At 37.4% G+C, this 24,862-nt stretch overlaps 1 protein-coding gene across 3 annotated transcripts in view; it reads right to left on the bottom strand.

Moving 5' to 3' along the window:
• pex5la (peroxisomal biogenesis factor 5-like a) overlaps positions 1–24,862 on the bottom strand; it is a 182,439-nt gene that overhangs the window by 89,940 nt on the left and 67,637 nt on the right. For 2 of the 3 annotated variants that reach the window (XM_030132623.1, XM_030132624.1), the window contains exon 2: positions 14,899–15,003. The exons of the other annotated variant lie outside the window; for it this stretch is intronic. In XM_030132623.1, coding sequence (XP_029988483.1) covers positions 14,899–15,003 — 105 coding nt within the window. The remainder of the gene's footprint in view (positions 1–14,898; positions 15,004–24,862) is intronic. 3 annotated transcript variants of the gene reach the window in all.

Below are 24,862 nucleotides of genomic sequence, written 5' to 3'. Positions count from 1 at the left end.
CATTGCAATTCAAGTGGTCTAAGAGGAATCAAGACATCGACCTCCTTCCCTTTGCTATGTTTTCAGGTTGTAGGAAATCTATGCTGTGATGAATGGAGGTTTTAGCTGTTCATTGATATTTTCAGACAGACCTAGGTTTAAATACACAATCGACAGCTGTAACTGCTGATTTGTGTTCTGATTCAGATACAACTTTACTATTCTAAAGCTTGGAAAAGTAGTTTCACTTGTCCACATTTGTCTAAAGTCAGAATTTATATAATGAATTAATTAAATTTGGCTGTTGTTAAGTTGGCTTATGGAGCTGGAAGTGGCCACATTCAGACAAAGGGCAGAGCTGTTTGTGGGGATCATGGGTAATTTAACAGACATGGTAAAATGGCCAACTTTACCAACCACTGTCTAACACACACTTTCACACTGACTTCACTTTGGAACTGAGGTCCTTGCTCCTCATTCTCATTTCACACACATTTAAGTTATTTGCACACACATCAGGTGTCATTTCAGTTTGGTCTAAATTGTTGATTGTTGAACACAATAAGATCAGCTCATGGGCACAAAAGTAGGGCATCCAATAGAGTTGGTTTCTTCTTTAAATATCAAAGGTTCCTAATTGGCGATCCCTTAAGTAGCTCATTCTCTATGTTGTCAAAAAAAAACTGCAGCTGCTATTGGGATTTTTGTTTTTTCAAATTCTTATGGGAACAAGATGTTTTTCTCTTTTAATGTAAAATGGAAAATGTTGGACATTTTTACCTGTATTTGACTATGGAGACATACTTTATATGAATGCACCTGCCCATTCTCTTCACCTGCTGGACAGTGTTTATTACTGGCTCTGACATTCAGTACAAAATGTGCTTCTCTCACTCATCACAGTGTTCAAGAGTAAACTGGTCATCAGTCACTGGTATATTTTAATGTACAAAGCAATTTTGGGGAGCCTTTCTTCTTATTTATGTTCACTGTTAACCTGAAGTCATAGAATATCTGACTCAGTGGACACTTCGGAACTGTTTGTTCCAAAGATAAGGACTGAATTTGAAAAGAAATGTTTTAGGTTTTCAGCTCCTGGAACTAACTTCTCTCTGAGTTCCATCTACAAACACTGATTCCTCTGTCCCCATAGCCATCGGTCTTTTAAACAGCACTTTCTAGTGACCTCTGCCAAGGACGGTGGAGGTTATGTTTTCATCTGGGTTTGTTTCTTTGTCTGACTGTTTGCAAAATAACTCAAAGTTATGGACAGATTTTGATGAAATTTTCAGGAAATGTTGATACTGGCACAAGGAACAAATGATTACATTTTGGTGGTGATGGGGGGGCGCTGATCTGCCTTGGTGGAGGTCTGCGCTCTCCGAGTGCTTTTCTATTTTGTTGCTGTATATATATATATATATATATATATATATATATATATATATATATATATATATATATATATATATATCTATCTATATATATTTAAGATACATTTTTATTTTCATTGCCCAGACATGGAGTACTGCTCCCCATGGTGCAAAAATGAAGAAGGCACGCAACAATAAAAACAGAACCAAAAATATATATGGGTTATAAAATCTACATGTGCAAAAATATGCATATGTACAAAAATATGAAAAATATTCAATACAGTGTGTTAAACGTATAAAAAGTAAAAAGTATTGCTGATAGTCGGACGTCAAAAGAAAAGCAGCTAGTCATGTCCAATTGATTTGATTTATGAATTGTTTGAACCATGTTTCATGAATTGTTATGTCATATGGTGTATTTTTGTGTTTTAATGTACACAGAGAACTGCCCCCTTGGGATAATTGAGATTCTTGATTCTTGATTTTAAACAGAGAATGAAATCTCTAGAATCATAGCTGTATATGTGTGTGTGTTTGCAACAGCTTCTATTGTTAACTGCAATTATTAGGGATGCACCGATACCGATACCAGTATTGGGTGTTGGGTCCGATACTCAGTGTGTGTACTTGTACTCGTACTCGTAAAAGCACTCCGATACAACCGCACTGATATCACTTATGGCAGCGTGACATTCGCAATTAAGTGCAGCAGGTACGCAGCGGAGGAGTAATGTCAGCAGTGTGGAGATTTAACTAAATAAATAATGGTGACATAACTAACACTGACTGCAAGTAACATTAAAGACACAGATGGAGCATTCTGTCCGTCCTCTGCGGACATTCCATTTGTTTTCCAGGTGCTCGTGGATGCGTACCCAGACGGAGAATACCACCGGGAACCATGGAAGTAGAGGATCTGTTCAAGGAGCGACTGTGTGAGTTAGAAAAAAACTACTGACACATTTATGACAACTACCCAGGGGCGTAGAATTGCGTAGGGACACTAGGGACACGTCCCTACCAATATCCAGCCACTACTGTGTTGCCACTATCAATACAACCACTGTCCATAATGTTTGGTCAATGATCATGGCACACAAAGGGTTAACAGTCGGTCTCTGCTAGAAGTCCTGCCTCTAACTTAAATATTGCTCTCCGATTGGCTCTTTGGTTTTGCTAACGTACATGTGATTGGCCGTTCCCGCTGTCACTCCATGTACTTGTAAAAGGAACCTGCTAGTTGGACTGCTAATGTAAGTTGTCAATATGTTTGGCATTTGTTCTGCCTGGGTCACGTCAGCGAGAGGAATTTTAATATCAGTGGAGTCATTTACATGTACATTTGTACATGTGTTTGTTTGTGTGTGTGCATGTGTGTGCACGCACCTGTGCATGTGTGCTCAGTAATTAGGATTTGAAGAATGTCAAAGAAAAGAAAACTGGACAGAAGACACCTCTTTAGGAGTCAAAGTGTAAGTTAGTTGAAGGGTATAGAACTGTAGAGGCTCAACAATACAGATATTAAGTAAAAGACAGTACTTAATGCCAAACAGATGCACATTTTAAAAGTTATTTTACTTATTATTTTCATGTATTTCTATGGAAGAGCAACTGTTTAAAAAACACCAATAAAGAAAATTTGTGGGGAAAATACAATAAAACCTCAGACTGTAAATGTGATTCTAGATGTGATTTTATCCATATTTTTGGGGGATAAACTACATGTAATAATTGAAAGTAAAAGCCTTTTTTGCTCAGGCAATAACCATCAAATACCATCAAACTTTATAATCACTGTATCCCTAATCTGTTCATATGTCATGCATCAACATATTTATGTCAGGTGACAAACAGTAAAGAGGCAGGAGGAGGTAGAGGAGGAGAAGGAGGAGAGGAAGGAGGAGGTAGAGGAGGAGAGGCTGGAAATTCACAGGTGAGGTTAAATAATAATGGATATGTTAATCATGAGAATAACATTGCAGAATGCCTTAGATTCTTGAATTGTGCTTAGATATTCAGTTATGCATTATAAACATGTCAATTACATTGAATTATTTTCTGACTATGATTGTTTGCTCATTTGATCAGCTCGACATGACGTGAAATTATGATTGCAAATGCAAAAAACCCCCACCAACTTTCAGGAGTGCTGCCTTCGAGCACTTTTGTGTCCCCACCAATGTCAAAATCAAACCTACTCCCGTGCAACTACCCTCATCAATATCAACATTAGTATCCACATTAGTGTTACCTCTGTCGTCTCCATGGTTGTTATTATTGACTGTCTTCCTCTTAAAAAACTTGTACTTTTCTTCGTGGTATTTGTCCAGTATGGTTAATGAAGAGTGGCGTTCCCTGGTGAATTGACTGACAAATGCTCATTCCAACACATTAAATGTCAGTAGCAGCACTTTGTTCCAGTCAGACTAATGACAGTGACAATAAAGCATATTTTCAAAAGTAACTAAGAACTGTAATGGTATTATTAAGTACTCATATTGGTACTCGGTATCGACAAGTAAATGTAAGCACTTGTACTCGGTCTGGAAAAAAGTGGTATCGGTGCATCCCTAGTAATTGTGTGACTGTATTGCTACCATCTTGGGCAGGTCTCCTTTCATAAAGAGATCCCCCATCTCAATGGTGAAAAAAAGAGAAAGAAAAGATAGTCTCCAAATAGTTTTTATGAAACTTCTTGAGCAGTGAAGTTTGTTCATACAGATCCACTGCAGTTTTTCTCCACTGAGATGGGGGTGACTTTCATTACTACTTGCACTGTGCTTTGTGAGGGACATCTTTTGTTTCTCCTCTATATCTGTAGTCCCAGCTGTGACATTGTGGTTGTGTCTCTGCTTATACCACTCTGCTGACAGAGGACATGGAGCTGTTTGCACTTAATGATTCCTGTAGATGTGCATCAAAGCTCTTCCTGTAATTGCCATGGGGGCCAGTTTTAAATAATGGCCTTGAAACTATGCGATGTACATTTTCCTCCTCTCGTCATCAAGGAAATGGGGACAAATGATGTACCACCATCATCTGGGGACATACACCGTGCACTCTGGTAGCAGGTAGAACACAAATGTCAATTATTAGTTCAGTATTAAACCGGAGCACAGAGCAGCTCATTACTGTTGCTCCCACTAAACAGAGGATTCAGATTTCCCTCACTGCCTTTTTCCTCATTTCCTCCCCTCCTGTTATACCTTTTTGCTCCTCTCCTGTGCGAGACACTTTGGCACTTTGTTTACAAGAGATCTTAGGAGTAATCTAGAGAAATTATGTAATGGAAAACTTCAGCTAATTGTGCCGCTTGGGCGTGACTCCAAGAGAAGTCTCAGATGTTTCCATCAGGGGAGCTGTGTCAGAGCCTTGAAGACGGTGGGGTGGGGTGGGGGGGCAGGGGTGCTGAGGTAAGGACAGGAGGAGGAGGAGGAGGAGGAGGAGGAGGAGGAGGAGGAGGAGGAGGGGGTGGAAAAAAAAAAACACATCAAGGGAAACATGGCTGAAGAAACAGAGAATGTACAGTAGCATGTCCTAACATTTTAAAAAATAATAAAATTACATCATATTCATTTTTGCAGTATTCATCAACTCTTACATTCTGTTCATTTTGTAAAAAAAAAATCAAAATGTTCTGCCTGAAATTTTTAGATTTTTCAGTTGATTAATTTGACCGCTGAAGTGTGAATTTAGATGGTACTGTGCTTATGATGTAAATATATCATTTTAAAGTTCATTAGTTAACTGGCTCTCTGCGTCTCACCCTCACAGTTTTATAAAAAAAGACTTGTTTAACGATTCCACCAAACCATCACGTTCTTTGATTTGAGTCACACTATGGATCTAAAAACCATTTCAACAACAAATATGGGTCAAATTGGATCCAGACAAGACTTCAATGTATGGACAATAATTTGTAGAACCAGAATAAAGGAATACAATATTCATTGTTTTCATTTTTGTGCATTTTGGGATACAAAAAGTCATCACATTTCAGGCTAAAAGACACTAATGCTGTGTTTCCACTGCGTGGTACCGGCTCGATTCGACTTGACTCGACTCGGCCTTTTTGCATTTCCATTACAAAAAAGGACCTGGAATCTGGTACCCGGTACTAGTTTTTTGGTATCACCTCCGCTGCGGTTCCAGGACCGGGGACCAGATACTAAAACGTGACGTGTAAACACTGCAGACCACTGATTGGTCAGAGAGTCGTCTCTGTGACCCGCCGTTTTACAAAAACAGATGTGGAAGGAGGTTAATCCTCATGATGACAGCCCGCAAAACCACACCATAGTCGGTCGAGGAGGTTCAGACGGAAAAATTCAGCATGAGTTTGACGAGACAACACGCAACGAGCGAGTTTATCAGCAACTCTCTGAGCAGACTACACGGAAGTAACGCGCCACATCGCTATGACCTCCAGGTACCGGAAAGTTGGTAGTAACCTGTAATGGAAATGGTCTCCAGGAATAGGACCTGGTACCCGAGTCAATTCAAGCCGGGCTGAGCTGAGTCGAGCTGGTTCCATGTAGTGGAAACGCGGCATAATTTTAAGGTTTTTTTGTTTTTACCTTTTTTCATACTAAACCTTTCTTTCCTGATTTTTACTCAGTGTTTCAGCAAGTTGTTAATGATTACAGGTGAACTGAAGTTGAGAAGATGATATCGAGGGTAGCAATAAACTGTTCTATGTACACCCACGTCTTTTCAATCAGCTCTGAGTCATCACAATGGCTGTCCATGTTTTGCCCCTAAGGTTCCAAAGTTATAAATACAATGAGAGTTATAAAGAATTCTGTACTTTCCCATGTTTTTAAAGTAGGGACTCCACACAGTAATGCTGCATCTATGTGATGCAGGATGTATGATGTAAGAGATGGGAAAGTCCTCCCACTCCCTGGTTTCAGTGTTATTTGTTGTCGATCTGAAATGTATTGGATTGATTTGTGAGTGTTTTCTTTTCCATTTCTTCTTTACAGTATGTAAATCTTCAAAGTTTTCCTTGCCATCTCTAAGAGGTCCAGACCTCTGACTTGATGAAACCCACTGAGACATTACATACAAAGTTGGCTACACAAATAGACTTGAGTTCACTTGACATGTGGCGTAAGGAGCCTCAGCCTGTCACTTAGCCTCTGTCACTTGCTAAGTGACATCAAGCTGGGACATGATGCCTCTCCAACTGCAGCCTGCGCCACTGGAGAACTCAGCAGTCATGAGTTATGTCTGGTCATTTGGAAACAACATCAAGCAGTCAGTTCGCAGTTAATTTATTGCTCTGAAACAAAGTTAGGACTCAGTGATGTACAAAGCTTTCACTGGTGAGGTGACTTGCAGAAGTATAATTTTACAAATTATAGGCCAATTCCTTGCTACTACAGTTTTCAAAAAATTCTTGAAAGCTTTTCAATTCTCCTTTAGATACATTTTTAGAAAAACATCAAGTAATAAATGAAGCTCAATTTGGCTTTAGAACCCAAAGGACCACATCACTGGCATTAATCGAAGCAGTAGAAGAAATAACAAAAGCACTAGATAAAAAGAAGCATGTAGTTGGAATATTTATTGACCTCAAAAAAGAATTTGATACAATAAATCACTTAAATACACTCAATAAACTGGAGAAATACGGAATCAGAGGGATAGCTGGGAATTGGTTAAAAAGCTACTTAACAGGACAAACGAAATATGTACACATAATGTGTGCGCACTTGAAAACCCGCAGCCTTACTTATCAGGTGCACTACTGCCCCCAGTGGCCTGACTTATCAGAGTTTTTGGACAGATATATGGACGATCGGACTGACGACCAACTGATGACAATATCCTGCTGCCAGTGTGGCCGAGGGTAAAAACAGGAGAGTATATATCTGAGGAACGTGGTGTTGGTTGTGGTCTTCCCCAAGGGTCAGTGTTGGGTCCTCAACTGCTCAACTTATACGTCAATGATTTACTCAATATGTCTAAATTATTAAAACTAATATTGTTTGCAGATGACACAAATATATTCTACAGTAATAACAATTATGATTAACTTGTGAGTACAGTAAATGGAGAACTCAATAAAATTTAAAAAAAATGGATGGATCATAATAAATTAATTCTAAATGTAAATCAAACAAAAGTATTGATATTTGGTAATCATAAAAGTAACCCCAAATTGCAAATAAAGATAGAGGGTGTCCAATTAGAAAGTCTTACTGAACATAAATTCTTAGGAATAATAACTGAAAACACGTCATGGAATTCCCACATCAGACATATATATAAGAACCAAAATTTCGAAAAGCCTCTCAGTTATGAATAAAGCAAAGCAATTCCTGGATCATGATGCTCTCAGGACATTATATTATTCCTTAGTACTCCATTATCTCACCCATTGTATCAAAGTGTGGGGAAACAATTATCAATATTTCATACATCCATTATTCATACAACAAAAACCAGCAGTGAGGATCATATTCAAGGCTGAATTTGTAGCACATAGTAAGAATCTCAATATTCAGTCCAATTTATTTAAGATTCATGACCTTGTGAAATATTATACCTTGTTGATTTTACTTAAAGTATTCAACAAATCACTACCAAGTAACATACAATGGGTTTTTTTTTTGCACTTAGAGAGAGTACTTACCCTCCTGAGACCCAGCAATGCATTTTTGGCCTCTGTAGTGGACAAGAGTTTCATAGCTTTATTTAAAACAACAACAACAACAACAAAAACCTGTCCACTGCAAAGGACATTTAATTAAATATAAATAAAAAAAAATATCTGAAAAACTTTGGCATCATACTACATCAATGTAAAAAAAAAAAAAAAAAAAAAAAAAAACTTTTTACTTACTGGGTCTCAGGAGGTTAAGGCGTAAGAGGCTTTGGAAATTTTACCCTACCTAAGGTTCAAACTACCAGGAAGAGCTTTTGTCTGTCTGTACATGGGGTGAAACTGTGGAACAGTGTGGATCTTCACCACAAGCTCTGCCTAAACATTCACAGTTTTAAAGCAACTTACAAACGTATGGTCTGGTCACAGTACAGGGATGGCAGGGCTTGTTAATTGCTGGGCCGTTACAGCCATTGCTCTTTCCTATCTTTGTTAGTATGTGCTTGTCGTTGTGTACCATGTTGGTATGGCAGATGAGGCTTTGCTTACCGAAAGACGTTCTGACGGTAGAAACTGTTGTGATTGGTCTAATCAAGCAACCAATCAAAACAGAGGAGAGGAGGGAGAAGTAAGCACTAAGCGGCTAACAGTTCTTGCTAAGACAGTCATCATTGTGGATAGAAGGCCCTGTGACAAGCGGATAGAGACAGAAGGTCCGCATGGTGATTGGTTGACCGATCCGCATGACTATAGGTTTCCATACTGTTTATAAACGTGGAAAAAAGGAAAAAAATAATAATAAAGGAATGTGGCATAGACCTAATTTATATATGTATGTATATGTGTGTGTGTGTGTGTATATATATATATATATATATATATATATATATATATATATATATATATATATATTTATTTATTTATTTATTTTTTTTTTTTGTAGTGTGATGTTTTGGAGGAGACTTTGCAGAAATGCGATTTTTACACCCTTACTCAGAAATTGTTAATTGTAAAGAGGTGGCTTTAGTTAGGTTCTCCTGTTTATTTTACTATATGGTTGTGTTGACTGAAATGTTTGTGAGCAATTACACCAAGAACAATGGTTGAACATATCTGCAGAAATGCAGAATGCAAATATCATTAAATTTGAAGTAAATTCAAAGCCATTTAACTGTCTGAGAGTTTTTTTTTAATTGTTATTTTTGTTTTTTATTTTTTGTAAACAGATCTACTGAGGACGAGTCAGGTGTCCAGTCCATATCACATGACTTGCTTATAATATAAAACAAAATAACAATCAAAATAAAAATTACATTGAGTTGATTTTTCAGAAAAGTATTTCTCGCCTTTGATCAGTTCAATTTTCTTAGCAATACAAGTGTCGATAAGGGCAAAGGTGCCCTTTAAGATCTGCGGAGTTAAGCCATCAATGCTCATGTTACAGGTTGTCAAACCGGCCTACACAGCAGCCAAGAGTTCTCTCAGGGTCTCCCTGCAAATGTATATTAAAATTCATTGAATATATTAAAATAGTATAACAAGTGCAATGAAATAAATCATGGGTAAAATCTAAACCTTTCCAGTCTTTGTGGTTTTTAATGTTAAAATTAACATAATAATATGAGATTAATGTATAAATACAGACTAGAACGTGCAATTTTCAGCCTTCACAATGACATTTTTTCTGAAAAGGCTAACAGGCCACTACTACTGCTACTACTACTACTACTACTACAATTTCATTAAACAAAGACAAAGAAATGTAGTGATTCTGTGGGTAAAATGTGGGCTATCAAAATTATTTGACTATCAAATGCCCTCAGACAAATTTATGAACTGATGAACCTACCTCAGGTTGGTGCTAGCTTGCTAATAATAACGATCATACAGAGCTGTGTTTAAGCTAACTGTATCAGCATTAGTAGGCACGCAACTGAGTAAAGAAAATGGATACACACAAAAATTTACTATCACTATCCCTGTTAACTGAGTATTTCCATGCTATTTTATTCCACACAATTGTTTCACTGGAAAATAAACTTACCTTCCTGCGATGAAGAACACAGGACTTTCAATTCACAATGATGACGATCCTAGCAAGAACTGTTAGCCATTTAGCGCTTACTTCTCCCAGCTTTCCTCTGTGTTGATTGGTTGCTTGATTGGACCAATCACAACAGTTTCTGCCCTCAGAACATCTTTCGTTAAGTAGAACTCCCATCTGTGTTTGTATGTGACACTTCCATTACCATTGTTGGTATGTAGTTATTGTTGAAACACTGTATTATAAATTATGCAGACTATCAATTAGATAGTTACTTTGTGTAATATACATTAGTTTTCCTAATCTGTTTACTGTCTGTTATTTACATTATTAGGACTCTAAACAGATGTAACTTTATCATCAAGGAAGCGAAAGTAATGTGTTGTATAAATGAGAGGAGGGGGTGAGATTTAATAAGTTTTCTTCTTCCCACTCTTTCTTTGAGCAATACTTATTGAATTTATTTTGTTATTACTAGTGTACATGGCAAGTGTACACAAGTGTAGTGTACATTGTCTTGATCCCCTCTATTTATTAATGTATTCACGCTGCTATTAGTTCTTTGTACACATGAAAGTTTTTTTTTTTTCTTCTGCTCGAAACAAATTAATGTATAAATTAATGAATGAAGGAATACATACTAACATACAAAAAGCATAATATGCTTTTCCCCAGTTCAGTCATAAAATTTTAACAAGCTACTCTTGGCATAACAATGCTAACTTGCAACCTCCTCTTACTTCCATGTGCATGTTTAAAAAGAGTTAGAGTGGATGAGTGAGTTTGTGTTTGCATAGAGCTATGATGTCTCAACACTGATTATTTCCAGAACTGTGGTTTTGGTGGTATGCTGAGTGTTTCTGGGCTGCTGTTAGAGTAATCAGCCTCTTGACAAAGATGTTACATGTATATTACTGTGACCAGTTCTACAGTGAAATCATAAATCAGCCACAATAATAGTATGTTGATGATAATAACCCCCTAAAATCTACTTATTACTAAGCCTAATGCATTTACATTTTTCAAGCTGCTGTCTGCAAGAAAAGATAAAAACATACTTGAAGATCATGTAGTGATGATTGCGCTTTTTTGTCTTGTAAGCTCACTTTTCAGTAGCATTTCAGATTATCATTTGTTGCATTTAACAGTCTTTTCATGGTTACATCTATGTAGTTAAACTATTTCACACAATGTGGGTATGTTTCCTACATAATGTCTGATACTCAGTACAGCCATGTGTAGGCTTTTTTGCATCTAGTTTCTGGTGTTTCAGGCCCTTTTTCGTATTTCAGACCAGAGTCCATAATGAAAAATATACACCAAACCCCCTCAGATTAACCTTCAATTATTTAATTAGTAGACATTTACATTAAATTCTCCACAATAACAAGCCAGCTTTCATATATTCTGCTTCTTTTGCTTACCTAGCATTTTATCTTCAGTATGAGGTCTAGCTATAAATTTCAAATAGGTCTGAAACAAGTTCCATTTTTCTCTGAATCTTTTGTTTGGTGCTCACAGCTGGCAGCACCATCACATAGAAGCTGAAAATGAGCGTGTGCATTATTAACAGCTGATCACTCAGAACTGGCAGTCATTAATATTGGATGTTCTACATACCAGGTTTATAAGATGAAGTTTCTAATAACGAAGTGGCTATTACCACAGTACTGTGGGACTAACTTTCTCATTTGTCTATTACCACAGAGTCAGTCAGTGCCCTTGTTATAACATGTGCAGACTGGTAACCTGTTACCCTGCTGACACAGTACTGTGCCAATAAGCATCGCACATGCCATATGTCCAGACGACAATGCTCGTGGTATTTTTCTTTTGCAGATTCTAAAAGTTTTGCATCAGTACATGAATTGTTTCAATATCTGCATCCGGGTGGAAACGGGAAAACTGGGTTAAAATGGTGTAATACGCATGCCACACCTATATGTGGTGCTGTACACAAACACAGACAGAGCCACAGGATACACTAAAATTACAGAAGAATGCAGTGAGCATGCGCATGAGGTTATGCCCGGGATTTTCTTCTTCTTGTCACGCAGTACTATGGCGTCACTGTTTCCATAAAGTGGTGGTGTGCCTATACATACGGCAGCGTGAGGGCGACATTGTGAGATTTTTCCGCTCTGGAACCTGTTCTCCAAAAATTCCATTTCAGGGCATCAACAATGCCAGTGTCATGTGGATGACAGGATGAAGCAATATTACACTTTTGCGGATTGACATAATTTCGTCGTTGTGTGTATGGGGGATATACTCCATATATCACCACAGTACTGTGGCAATAAGAGGACAATCAGTTCATGGAACCGTATCCATGATTGGCTCTGTGGCAACAAAATGGTGTTACTGCTTATTGTCACAGTACAAATGCTAACATTTGATTGGCTCTGTGGAAATAGACAAACCCATATTTCGTAACACAGTACTGTGGCAGTAGCCGTTGACTTAAAATAAAGCCCCTCATCTCCACCTACACTGTCAAAATATTGTCATTTTTAGGTTTTTTGATAAACCCCTTTGTGAAACTTGCTATGTGTGACATCCTTGATATTTTCAATCATTATTTTAATATGATTAAAGCCTCACAACGTTGAATACTTTAGGAAAAAGAGAGACAAAGAGAAAGTAAAAAGTGAGTATGAAAAGTTTCTGCAGACATTAATCCATAAAGACCCAGTGCTACTTTGTGGCAGTTAACACAATTGATTTTTCTCTCTATTTAATCTTTCTTAAGTGATTTATCACCATTTTTTAGATTATCCTCTGCATTTTTAAAAGTGAAAATCAGGTATTGTCCAATATTTAATTTATTGATCATGTAGATGTTCATTAAAGCTCAGATTACTGTTGAAGGTGATTATATCAGAAATAGAGAAAACTGAAGAAAAAGTGACTTTTGCAGTAAAACATGTCATTAACTGAACATAAACCCAGTGTGTCCATCCACTGTCATTGATCAGACTCCATAGGTTTTACTGGTGAATCAATGTTGTGGTAGGTGTTTCCACATTCACTACGGAGCCTCTGAAGGTCCAAATGGGTCATATCTGATGACCATGAAAAGATGACATACTGCATTTTACACCAATTATTTACATATATTGATAGGATTAGAGGATCAGAAGTTATTAATCATTTGAGATTGGCAGATGATTTTGGTCACCACTGTCTGTTTGGGTCTTTATGGGTTAATATCGCCAGCCTAAAAGCTTGTGTCAATTTACCCAGGCCTTAAATGAATCAGATGCAAAAAGGTTTATTTGCATTGAAAGAGGTGGATTTTGCCCAGAATTCTTTACTCCTTAATTTCTATCCATTCAAATGGAAAAGAACCACAGTCATGCTCTCTGCTTGGCAGTACAGTTTGCAGTGAATTTCACACTTGCAGGTGCATTGTGAATTATATTTGTGTTTCATTTGCACATTTAGCAGCTGCAAAACCTGTAAAGCACATTGGATCTTGCCTTCAGGTATTCAGGTGTTTTTCTTTTTTTTTTTTTCCCCCTAGTGATTGCATATACACAAAACATAATGTCATAGGGGAACACTGTTTTCACAAAAACCCTTCATGAACTGACAGCTGATAAATCACTACTAACAGGCCATTAGGGTTGTGAACTGTACATTTATTGGTATGTCTCAGCTGATTCTGTTGCTGTGCTCTCTTAAGAATAAAAAGGCTGGTGTTTTCCAGTGGTAAAATATTAATGCAGGGATTTATTGATCTGTTCTCTCAGTGATATTTATTTCTGTGACACGAAAGTGCCTTAAGGGAATAAAATGTTGTGTATGTTACATGTAAGACCTTCAGGGTTAAGTACAATAAGTGTCTGCCCTGACACAGATAAATGTCAGATGATACATCACTGATATTGTTGCTGTAGAAGATAACACAATTATCTACATGCATTTATGACATACAAGCCATCAATAGATTGCGACAGCAAAAACGCTGAGTCACAATTAAACCACTTTCACCGGGGCCGGGGCATTATCTTGGTTGTGCGACAGCTTATCAAAACAAGACAATGTGTTATAAATTAAACAATACAAAAGCATGCTTCAGGGTATTAAAACACAGACAGATATAGTGTACAAGAGGACATACACAGCAAAACACAGTGTAGAAAAGCAGCTAAGCACAGAGCAAGAGAACTCATATTGGCATCTGGGGCACCGACTCCATCCAGCTAACACTAAAAAAGCAAAAGAGAAGTGAAAAGCTCAGCAGAGGGTGCAGTCATTTGCTGCAGTAGTTGTATGTAGACAACTCAGTCAATAGCCCAATGCCATGCTGTACAGCATAGCATTTCGGAAAATGCATTTGCACCCTGTTTGTGGCAGGGATTAGCTGCTTATGAGGTGTAAAAAAGTTCATGATGACGGTTTTCTGACCTGATTAAGAATGGAGGAAGAAATTTGTGTTGAACCTGTGGTTAATCCCTGTCCCTCCTCCTTCCATACAGTAGTACAATATGCACAGTCAATATTAACTGAAACAATGCTTGGAATCCTTTAGAGGTTAATTTGGGAGGATAAAAAGTACCATGGATAATTGCAGCAATTTCAGTCTCTTAATATCCCAAAAAAGAGACATCACATGCTTCCACTGATCCTAAGAGAATTGTTCATCACTGGTATAAATGCAGTGATGCAGTATGAGAGTTTTAAACCCCATAGAGCAGCTGAAAAAAGAAATTGTTGCTTTTTGACAGATAGATAGAACAGTCATAAGACTTAAGTAATGAGTTAGTAGAGAGTAGAGGTCAGTTATAGGACGCTCAAAGCTTTGCTACTGTGAGAAGAAGAAGTTCTGCTTGAAGGCAGGGGATAGGGTGGGGGTGGGAGGTTTCTGGAATGGTTCTGCCCACCTTGGTAGTCACTGTGAGGAGGGGCTTCCCTTCTGATGACGCCTTACTTGGTATCTCCTTCAGGACCATGGCAACAGTCTTATCTGCAGCCCTAGAGTCTTTCCCCTACAACAGTGAAATCAACAATGACTTGTGTCAGGACAGTTGGACAACCCAGAGCGTTACCCCTGTCCAGGGCATCTTACAGATAAAAAAGACTTTAACCTTATGATGATGGAAATACTATGTGGGACTACCTACAATCACAAAACATCGACTGAAGACATTTCCACAAGACTATGGCAATGAAACGAGGGTCACCGCACAATGTACACAGTGATGAGCATGGGTGTTCACAGCAGTACTTTTCCACAGCATGAAAGAGTTTATATGGAGATCATCACAAAGACTGTTTCATATGCTACGGATTAAGTACTTAATATGACAGGTGAAGGTGCATATAAGAATGCTGAGAGACAGCTATTGTTAGTCATTTAATCTCAAGACAGATAATGGTACAGACTAGAGAAAGACGGAATCATAATGATGACGTTCAGTGTTTGTCAGACCTGTCTGATGTGGATGTCTTACTCTCTTCTGTTTTTCTGTGCACTGTTATTTGGGGAATTGACCAAGTATTTCTAATTTTTAGTCTTGCAATCATGTGTCCTCAAACTTGCATTTTAATTTTGGTAAAAGTTCTTAGATGTTCCACAATCCCCTATGAAATATGATTACTCTGTGAAATCCTTATACATAAACTGTAAACAACAGTCATCAGAGGATGGCATATCTTGGCAAAACTCTAAAGTCATACTTTGTATTGATGTTAGCATAATTTCATTAACTTGGCCCAACGATGGCAGAGGAAACATGTAGTTCCAGAAAATGGCACCGTTAATCCATCAAAAATCCATCCATAAATACAAGAAGGATGACAGACAGAATAGCAAAAGGCACCGCTGCTAAACATAACCCATGAGATGTTATAAGTCTGGTAAAAAACGTACTGAAATGTTTTCTAGTTATGCTACAGAAACAAAACACGCTTATTGTTATGTGGCAAAATGATACACTCCAACACAAAACTGAGCACTGGAAAGAAAACCATGATCTAAAGGCAGACAGAGATGTGGCTCATCATATGTTATCACTGCATTACATTTAGACAGAAAAAAACATTTTGTTGAACTACTCGAATCAAATATATATTTATATAATATTTAGTGGTATTTAGAGTTATACATTGCAACTAACTGAATACCCCCAAACCCTAATCTATGTTGGCTGTAAAAATATTTGTTTTGTCTTTTCTGGGCTTTTCAGGCAGATGAATATTAACTTTTTAAAAACAGCAGTTGACTGTGATGTAACTTGTTGCTTGATGCCATCCACTACTGTGGCAGTGCACAACGGTTGAGTCTGTAGATATAAATGACTCATTCTAAGGTAAGATAAACACAATGCTTCACAGCTTTTTGTGATCATACACTAATGAAAACATGAAACTTTTAAGCAGTGTTCAATTTCCATCATTAGAGTCACCTAAATCCTCTTAAATATTATACACTGGAACTTTAGGTAAGTAAATCAACAAGAAACACGGTGATGTAACTTATCTCAGTCAGAAACAAAATGACTTGACTGAGGTGCGTTGAGTCAACACATAATTTTCATAATGTATAATACTATATAATCTGACTGAAATAGAATAGAATTGTACATGACAATAAATCAATATAAATCTATATATTAACGCCTATATTGTAATAATAATAGTATTACTTTCCCATTATGTAAGTTATTTTTTATTATTATTCCTCTGAAATATCCATTTTCAATAATATAGGGTAATACATTACTATGTATCTGTATATCTATATTCCACAGACAGCCACTTATAGCGGGAAACTTCAAAGCTTCCTAAGTAAGTTGAGTTACATAACATAAAAACTGATTACATCAGAGGTCAAATTGATTTCACCACCCTGTGACCATCGTTTTCACCTTGACTTGATGGTGGGTGCTGCTCTGCTGTCACCACCAGCTTCATTCACTTCATATTCACTCGCAGCCTGAAGGAAGACTTCATTTAATGCCATACATCATCTTAAGACACACAGATGTTGCAAAATTTCCACTGTCACAGGAGACTACACATTTCATCAAAGAAGAAAAGCTCATCGTCTTTTAATTTGCTGAGCAAAGAGAGACCAAATTGCAGTTCATCAAACATTGGTCTGTGCTTTTTGTCAAGTCAGTAACAATATAGGGAGCATGTGCAGCACACTGCAGGCCCTTTAGCTGAATCTTATTAGTGTTTCTCACATCAGCACTAAAATGAATTATGCATTTGTTCCATTGGTTCTCCTCATCTGATCATGTCACAAAATGCATGTGCCTTACCTTCATGGAGAGTTCCCTTGAAAGCCTAATGCTTCTAATAAAGTCTCCAAAGCCACCTGCGCCCACTTTCCTGCTTAGTCTCACTCTATTTAAACCAACATCCATCCCTGAGGTGGTGCAAGCAGCAAAGTGACAGTTGCAAGGGAAAGGATGAGTCAGGAAAGCCTGAAACACGCTGAAACATTTGTTTGGTTTTGTTTTGTTCTCAATGGCAGATTGTACAGTTTGAGAAGTGCTCACTGTTCCCTCTGTGCCATATGTGTAGGTTTCTATTTGTGCCGATGTTATCTTCAACCAGGCATGCAGTCAATTTGTACTGGCTTATACTTTTGGCTGGCCTGTGACGGATGATGTTTTGTGTCAGTTTTTGTTGGCATCTATTTGTCTGTGAATTATTATGTGGACAGGTATTGAGTAACTGTTAGCTCTTATTTTTCACATTTGTCTTTGTTTAATACAGATGCAGCTGTTTGAAATCCTAACAATAAGATAATTATGTGCTGGAACTAAGGAGAACGGAAGTTAATTTAGTCTGCAAAAGGAAATAATGGGATAAATAATTAACTTTTATATTACTGCAACAGTAGTTTTGGCCATTATTTTGTTGTTCTAGAATTTTTTTTTTTTTTTTTTTAAGCATCATCATCAGTAGCAGATCAACAAATAGGCTACGTCATGTAGTCCAGTCATTTGGTGATGTTGGTCACCATTTATTTAAAAAGAATACATTCAGCACTCCTAGTACCTTCACCATTGCATGTTTGTCACTAATACACATATTAGGATGTCAGTCTTTCACGAATATTAGGGAAATTTGTAAATGCATCAAGTTGTATTTTCTGCCTAAAAATGGCTTTTCAACTTCCATAAAAGCTAAGAAGACAGCTCAGAAAAGACCACAGAAACTTTCTTGTTTATTTGATGAGTCAGCACGTATGTAATCTGACTCAACAGATAATCTCATTTCAGTCTGCTTTTGAGTTGGCAGTAAAAGTGCCAATTATAATCCCTTGAGCTATAAAATGAAAGCTGTAAAACAGGGCTCTTATTTACAAGCTGGTGATAGTTGAGGGTTTTCTATTGAAATCCAACTGATCATCAGACACCCATGGTTCAGTCAGGGTTCTGGTTAGGGTTACATTTTAGCCATGTTTAACCTTTTAACATCCAGCCTTTTCAAGGAAACCTAACCCTGACCCTTGACCTTAAACATCTAAAGTTACATGAAAAGAGTAGATGTTAAAAGGTTAAAATACTTTTTACCCTGGAAGGAAATGTCTGAGTGTGTGTGTAGTCCAGTCTGTGCCAACACCAGCTGGCTCTGATACTATAGTTTGGCTGCTGTTGCATCTGTCCTGCAGACAGGGCCATCTTAACAGCATTATGGGCCTCCGGGCAAAGTAGTCTGAGGCCCCTATGTCAACTACTCACAGGAATAAAAATGTAAATGGACGATAAAATTAAACATATATTTATTTTATTGGCACATTATTTGATATTTGATGTTTAATGCAATTATGATTTTTTTCATATGAATAATTGAATAGGTAGTTTAGATTAGGTAAATGAAAGATGTAATTATATATAATAATAATGGACTGGATTTATATAGCACTTTTCTAGTAACGGATACTCAAAGTGCATACAATGGATCCATTATTCATTCTCATTCTGGTGGTGGTAAACTCCATATGTATCCACAGCTGCCCTGGGGCAGACTGATGGAAGCGTGGCTACCAATCTGTGCCAACGGCCCCTTCAACCACCACTAAACATTCATACACCAGTGTGAGTAGCAGTACTGGAGACAAGGAGGGTGAAGTGTCTTACCCAAGGACACAACGGCACATGGCTTAGACAGAGCAGGATTCGAACTGCCAACCCTTCAGTTATTGGACGACCCGCTGAGCCACGGCCACCCAAATGGCATATGTTAGTTAGTAAACGTAATTCAAATATTCAAATACCTAATTTTTAAGTAAAAATTATAAATTGTTTGAAAAACTGGTACAAAATAAAAAATCTTTATAAAATAATTGAAAAATTCCAGTACAAAATAATAAAATCTATATAAAATGATTGAGAAATTCTATTGCAAAATAAAACAAATCTATATAAAAAATAATATAAAAATTTGAGCACAAAATTAAATAAAAATATTAAAAAAAAAAAAAAAAAGCAGAAAAGAACTTAAATTTGCAATTAGTAAAGTAACTATACACCTTTGATTGGTATGTATCATATATGATACAAGGTGCATTGAAGAGTTAATGTGTTCAGACTAGCATGGGGCCCCTATGATGGTGGAGCCCATGGACAAGTGCCCATCAGGCCCATGCATTAAGATGGCCCTGCCTGCAGACCTCTACCCTCTAACCTCTGACACCACACATTCTCAGGGACACCAGCTCCCTCTGTACATGAAAAATTGACCACAGTCCTGTATGAGCATGCAATGCATGGACTTCTGCAGCTTCCTCACTGGGAATTACAAAGCAAGTATTAATAAATCATGATATATGACATATCCTTTGTAGAAGAGACAGATGCCTGGGCAAAGCTCTGACTATCAGCAATTGTTGATCATCTGGTTCTCCTGATTCATCACCTCTAATTACTGAAACTGAGAGATGCTGAAAAGTAAAATTTCAGGTGGCACAATTTTTTTGCAATTTGGTGGCAAGTGGTGCAAGTGTAGGTCAGACAGAGCTGTACCCAGAAACAGTGAAGCACAAGAGGAGGCGTCATATGCAGAGCTCCCTCTGTCACTGATGTCTTTAATAATTACTCAACAGGCTTTCTGTTTGCTAGGGTGGAGGGCATTTCCAACCCATCCCCATGCTACTTCACCAAAAAAACAAACACAAAAACATTTGAAAGACATACAGTACCTCTGCAAAACACTGTAATGTTGTAACAGCTCCACTTGTCTAAGTAAGCTACACAATCATGTGTGTGATTTATTTCCATGTACTGTTTTAAATGACTACTTAAAATGATCAGCATTACAACATGCATGTGCAGTTGAGTTTGACAATTCCGTCCATGCCTAAGGGGCCTCTGGTTTCCCCAGTGTCAAAAACAGGTAAATATAGATGAATTCTCCGGTCAGTGTCCTTGACCTATGTACTGATGAAGATCTGGAGTTGAGTGTCTTCAGTGGCAGCTCAGTGCTCCTGATGTGTGCATGTGGTGATGCTACTGCTAGGTGCTATCTGTATAATAAACTATATACTAAATAAATCAAATTTGAATCTTTAACGGCAAAAATGTACATAGTTTTTTCCTTTGGACACACATTTATGATGTTACATGGCCAGCATAGGATTCGTTTTTTTTTTTTTTTTTTTTTTTTTCATGTTTATTCATTCATTATTTTTTCAACATAACACCAGCTCCAACCAGCCAGCTCTTCATGAACACAATGTCAACTGTTCTACTTCATCCAGCTTTCTTTCACAGTCAGTGTTTGTACTTGCATAATGGATATAAATGTACTATATATGCACATGCATGTGCATTCATATGAAGAACTGAAGAAAGAATTAAGTTTGAGCCACACTGACATACTCTGAGACTCCTGCTGGGACCTTGCACACTCCAGATATTAAAGCCAATAACTGCCATCCGATTACTGTTGTTAATACTTGGGATAAGCTTAACTAATACCTATAAATGTCAGAGTGAGGTTGTCAATTTTATTGCAGCCATTCAGGCGAAGCTTATGTGGAGGTGTTCTGGTACAGTGTGACACATTCTACCCCTGTTTATCAGCTTCATAAGCCTTATGGCCACTGCCTATTATAAGGAATTGTAAAATTCAAATAGCACCTCTATTTCCATTGACACCTGATGTGCTGCTTGTGGCTGGTTCTATATCACTGTCCCAAACTACTGGTCCGTATGCTTTGGGGGGGGGGCGGTGTAGCAGCATCGTGCATCGCGACCAAGTGGAGAGATTTTATTTTTGCTGATGATAGCAAACACCAATCATATCCAGAATTACAGCCTGCAGCTGAAGCAGATGTACATTTCAGTACAGACAAGTGTCCTCCACCCCAAGTCTTGTCTCCTGAGGATGCATTTATTGGCCACTCATCCTCCCCAAAGTGCTTTGTAAAGACTTGAAAAATGTGACATTAAGCCATTGCTGCATAATAAACATGTCTGAGATCTAGACATGATCTAACTCTCGAGCCTAAAACAATCCAAAGGCACATTCACAACAATTTTTCAGTTTCTGAAGTATGTTCTCTGTCCTTGTGGCAAAATTACCTAATTTAATTGCAGTTATTCCAATGTGCACATAATTATAACCCGCAAACACACAGTGTGACGGATTTATTCTCATGTCTAATCAGTTTTTTTTAATATCTTGGCTACCTTATTTCCCCCATAACAAAAGCACAATTCAGGCAATTGACCTAATTATTGACATGGGAGGGTGCAACAGACTTGGTTGTTTTTAGTTGTCCTCCTTGTGTTTCTATGCTATGTATTGAAGCTAAGGAAATATTTATTACAGAATCAGAAGCAGCTTCTGTTGGATGCCTCAGAAAGTATTTTGCTGAATATTTTACTTGAGGTTTTGCTTCATTTGCTCATGATTTTATGTTCAGTCTCTTATCATATTATATATATATATATATATATATATATATATATATATATATATATATATATATAATATATATAATATCTTATTTTAGACAGTGCTTGGCCTGTTTAGCTTGATGCTCACATGTAAATCCCTGCAAAACAACCAGATACCAAAATCTATTGTGCAATGTTTTTTGATATTTGTAGGTCACATTTTTAGTAGCTTTTGGCCTGAATGTGTTTACCCCAACGTTCCCAAATCAGTGAATCAATCTCGACCTTAATAAGCTTATTCCGTTTGCACACATTTTCACCTGTCGATTGCTTGGACAGCAGAGCTTTAAGCAGTAATCTGTGTAAAAGTGTTTGCCTGTCAGGACTGTCTCCCATAGAACTGTGACAGAACTCTGTATGGATTTAAACCTTGGTGATGCTTTAAATCCCCAGTCAACAAAGAGGTTGAGGCGATTTGCTGAAAGCCAACCCTGTGGCTGTATTTCTGCACCTGCAGCATTTAACTACTGGAGGGCATGTCAGGTCCTGCCTTATATCAGAGCAGGTAAATATTTTTCACAGGTTACTTTAGTTCAGGTGTCAGATGGGCAAGATTAGTGTTTTAGCACCACATGACAATCAGAGCTGCAGAGTCCCAAGAACGGTTTCCTGTTATAAGTTAGAGTAGATCCTCCACTGAAATATCACAAATTACAAAGGTTTTTGTTATGCTTATTTATGAAGCCAAAGTTCCATCATTGTGCTCACAGATTTGAAATTTGCAACCATTAATGTCTCATGAAACATTCAGTTTCCCAGCATTTATCACATTTGGTTTCATATTGCTCCTCCATATCTGGAATGACATTAATTCAGAACAGATTACAATTTTGTTATAAGACCAAAATATTTTTAGAGGTCGACTGATAGTGGATGTTTAGGCAGATAGAGTAAGAAAGCATAGATATGAAAGCCCTATTATCATCCACCTAAAATAAACTCGAGTTTTCAAAGAGCTATGTTTGCCTCTATTAGAAACTAAATAACTGGTGGACTGAACATCTGAAGTTATAAATACCAAAAAACAACAACAAAAAAATTCAGCAAAATAAATTCCTCTCATTGAACATTAAATTCAGTAATATACACTACTGGGTTTGATGGGTCGAGTTGCAGCAAGAAAGCCACTGCTGAGACTTCAGAATAAGAAAAAGAGGCTTGGCTGGGCCATGAAACACTGCCAGTGGACTACTGAAGACTGGAAGAAGGTGTTATGGACTGATCAAACCTGCAACTGGGAGTCTTCTCTTCACAGTTGAAACTGAGACTTGCTTACTACAACCACTATTGAGCTGTGCTTGAAGCTGTTGTCCTGTGAGTCACCTATCACGCAAACTGTTGACTCTCAGAAACTTGTCTTCTGATTCTGTTGTGGCTTTGGGTCTGCCAGAACTCTTCCTGTCAGCATTTCCCCCAGTTTCTGAGTGCCTTTGGATGGTAAAGGAAACTGGACTTACTGACACCTTGACTTTCTTGGCAATTTCTCTGTAGGAAAGACCTACATGTTTAAGTGTTATGATGGTCTGTCTCTCTTCTGTCGTTAATTGCCTTTTCCTCTTTTCCATTTTTATAGTAACACACTACTTTCTGCAGTACAATACTGTTCAAAGAATGCTCACAATGCTATGGTACCAAAGTGTGTTCCAACACTACTTTTATGCAGACAAAGGGGGTTGGAAGGAATTCAGAAACGTTGGGAAACCTGTAGGAATTGGTAGCACCAACTTGCGTGGCTTGATCAACCTCCATTGCTGCAGAACTGCTTTAAGTTGTTAAACCATTTCTTGTTCGCCTTTTTGTATAATTCTGAAATGTACATTATTTTTCAGTTATGTTTAATCTTACCTTTTTTTTCCTATAGCAGTTCACCACTTATCTTTGTACCATTTCAAGCTGTTGATTGGACTTGAAGTACTTGTCAGTACAAAACTGGAAAAATTGGGGTGTTCTTAAACTTTTGACCAGTAGTGTATCTGGAGTAAATAAATCTGGAACTGAACCTCAAACTAACCTCAAAAATGTGGGTGATTCTAAGAGCAATTTTATTGTTCAGTACTACTTATTTTCTAGAATCAGCAATCTGTTAGCTGTGATACTGGATATTGACCACTACTGAACCCAAATTCTGACACTAACATGTCTCTTCTGTGTTGACTGAATTAATAATCTTTTTTGAATCTTTTTTGAAGTGGAAAAATAAACCCCTAGACCCAGATATATATTAATAACTGGTGCCAATAGGGCATTCTACTGCAGAACTTAGCTCCATAGAGGCTGATAATTGATATTAACTGACATTATTGGCTTTGAGGGAAAATAACGCCTTAAATAAAAATGATTTGAGGTTTTAGATTAGTCTTATATTCAGTTCCACAGTTATTGGTTAGTAGTTTGAGTTTGATGTTTGGTACTATTTAGTACTATGACTTAGATGTTCAGTTGAACAGTCTTCCAATTTCTAATAAAACATGATGGTTTATTTTTTCTGGGTTAATATTAGCTGATTTCTTGGCTATCTGCTTTCTCTTACTCCAAAATATGATTCCTATACTGGGCTTTAAAAAGCAGCAGCATAACACTAGAATGTTAAGTGTTTCAAATCAATATATTCATCATTTATTATCTTTATTAGAATTGAATGAATTATTTGTCTGTGCACAACAACAGTTCTCACAGTAAAAAGCCAAACCTTGGAGTGTTGATTGCAGAATTCTTATTCTATAGATATATTATTAATTATACATATTCTGATAAACTCTACTTACTCTTGGTGCTCTGTGAAAGGCAGAAAGATGTGCACTGTTATATAGAGGCTATAGGTCCAAATAAACCCACATTACACAGACAAAGAGGAGCAGACACTGTAAGTTACAACAGACCTGGTGATATTTGTCTTATATAAAGCGGCCAATTTATTTACCCAGGC

The sequence above is a fragment of the Sphaeramia orbicularis genome, chromosome 4, assembly GCF_902148855.1.
Source record: "Sphaeramia orbicularis chromosome 4, fSphaOr1.1, whole genome shotgun sequence".
NCBI lineage: Eukaryota > Metazoa > Chordata > Actinopteri > Kurtiformes > Apogonidae > Sphaeramia > Sphaeramia orbicularis.
The sequence above is the reverse complement of the archived record's forward strand: the minus strand, read 5'-3'. Positions and strand labels throughout refer to the sequence as shown.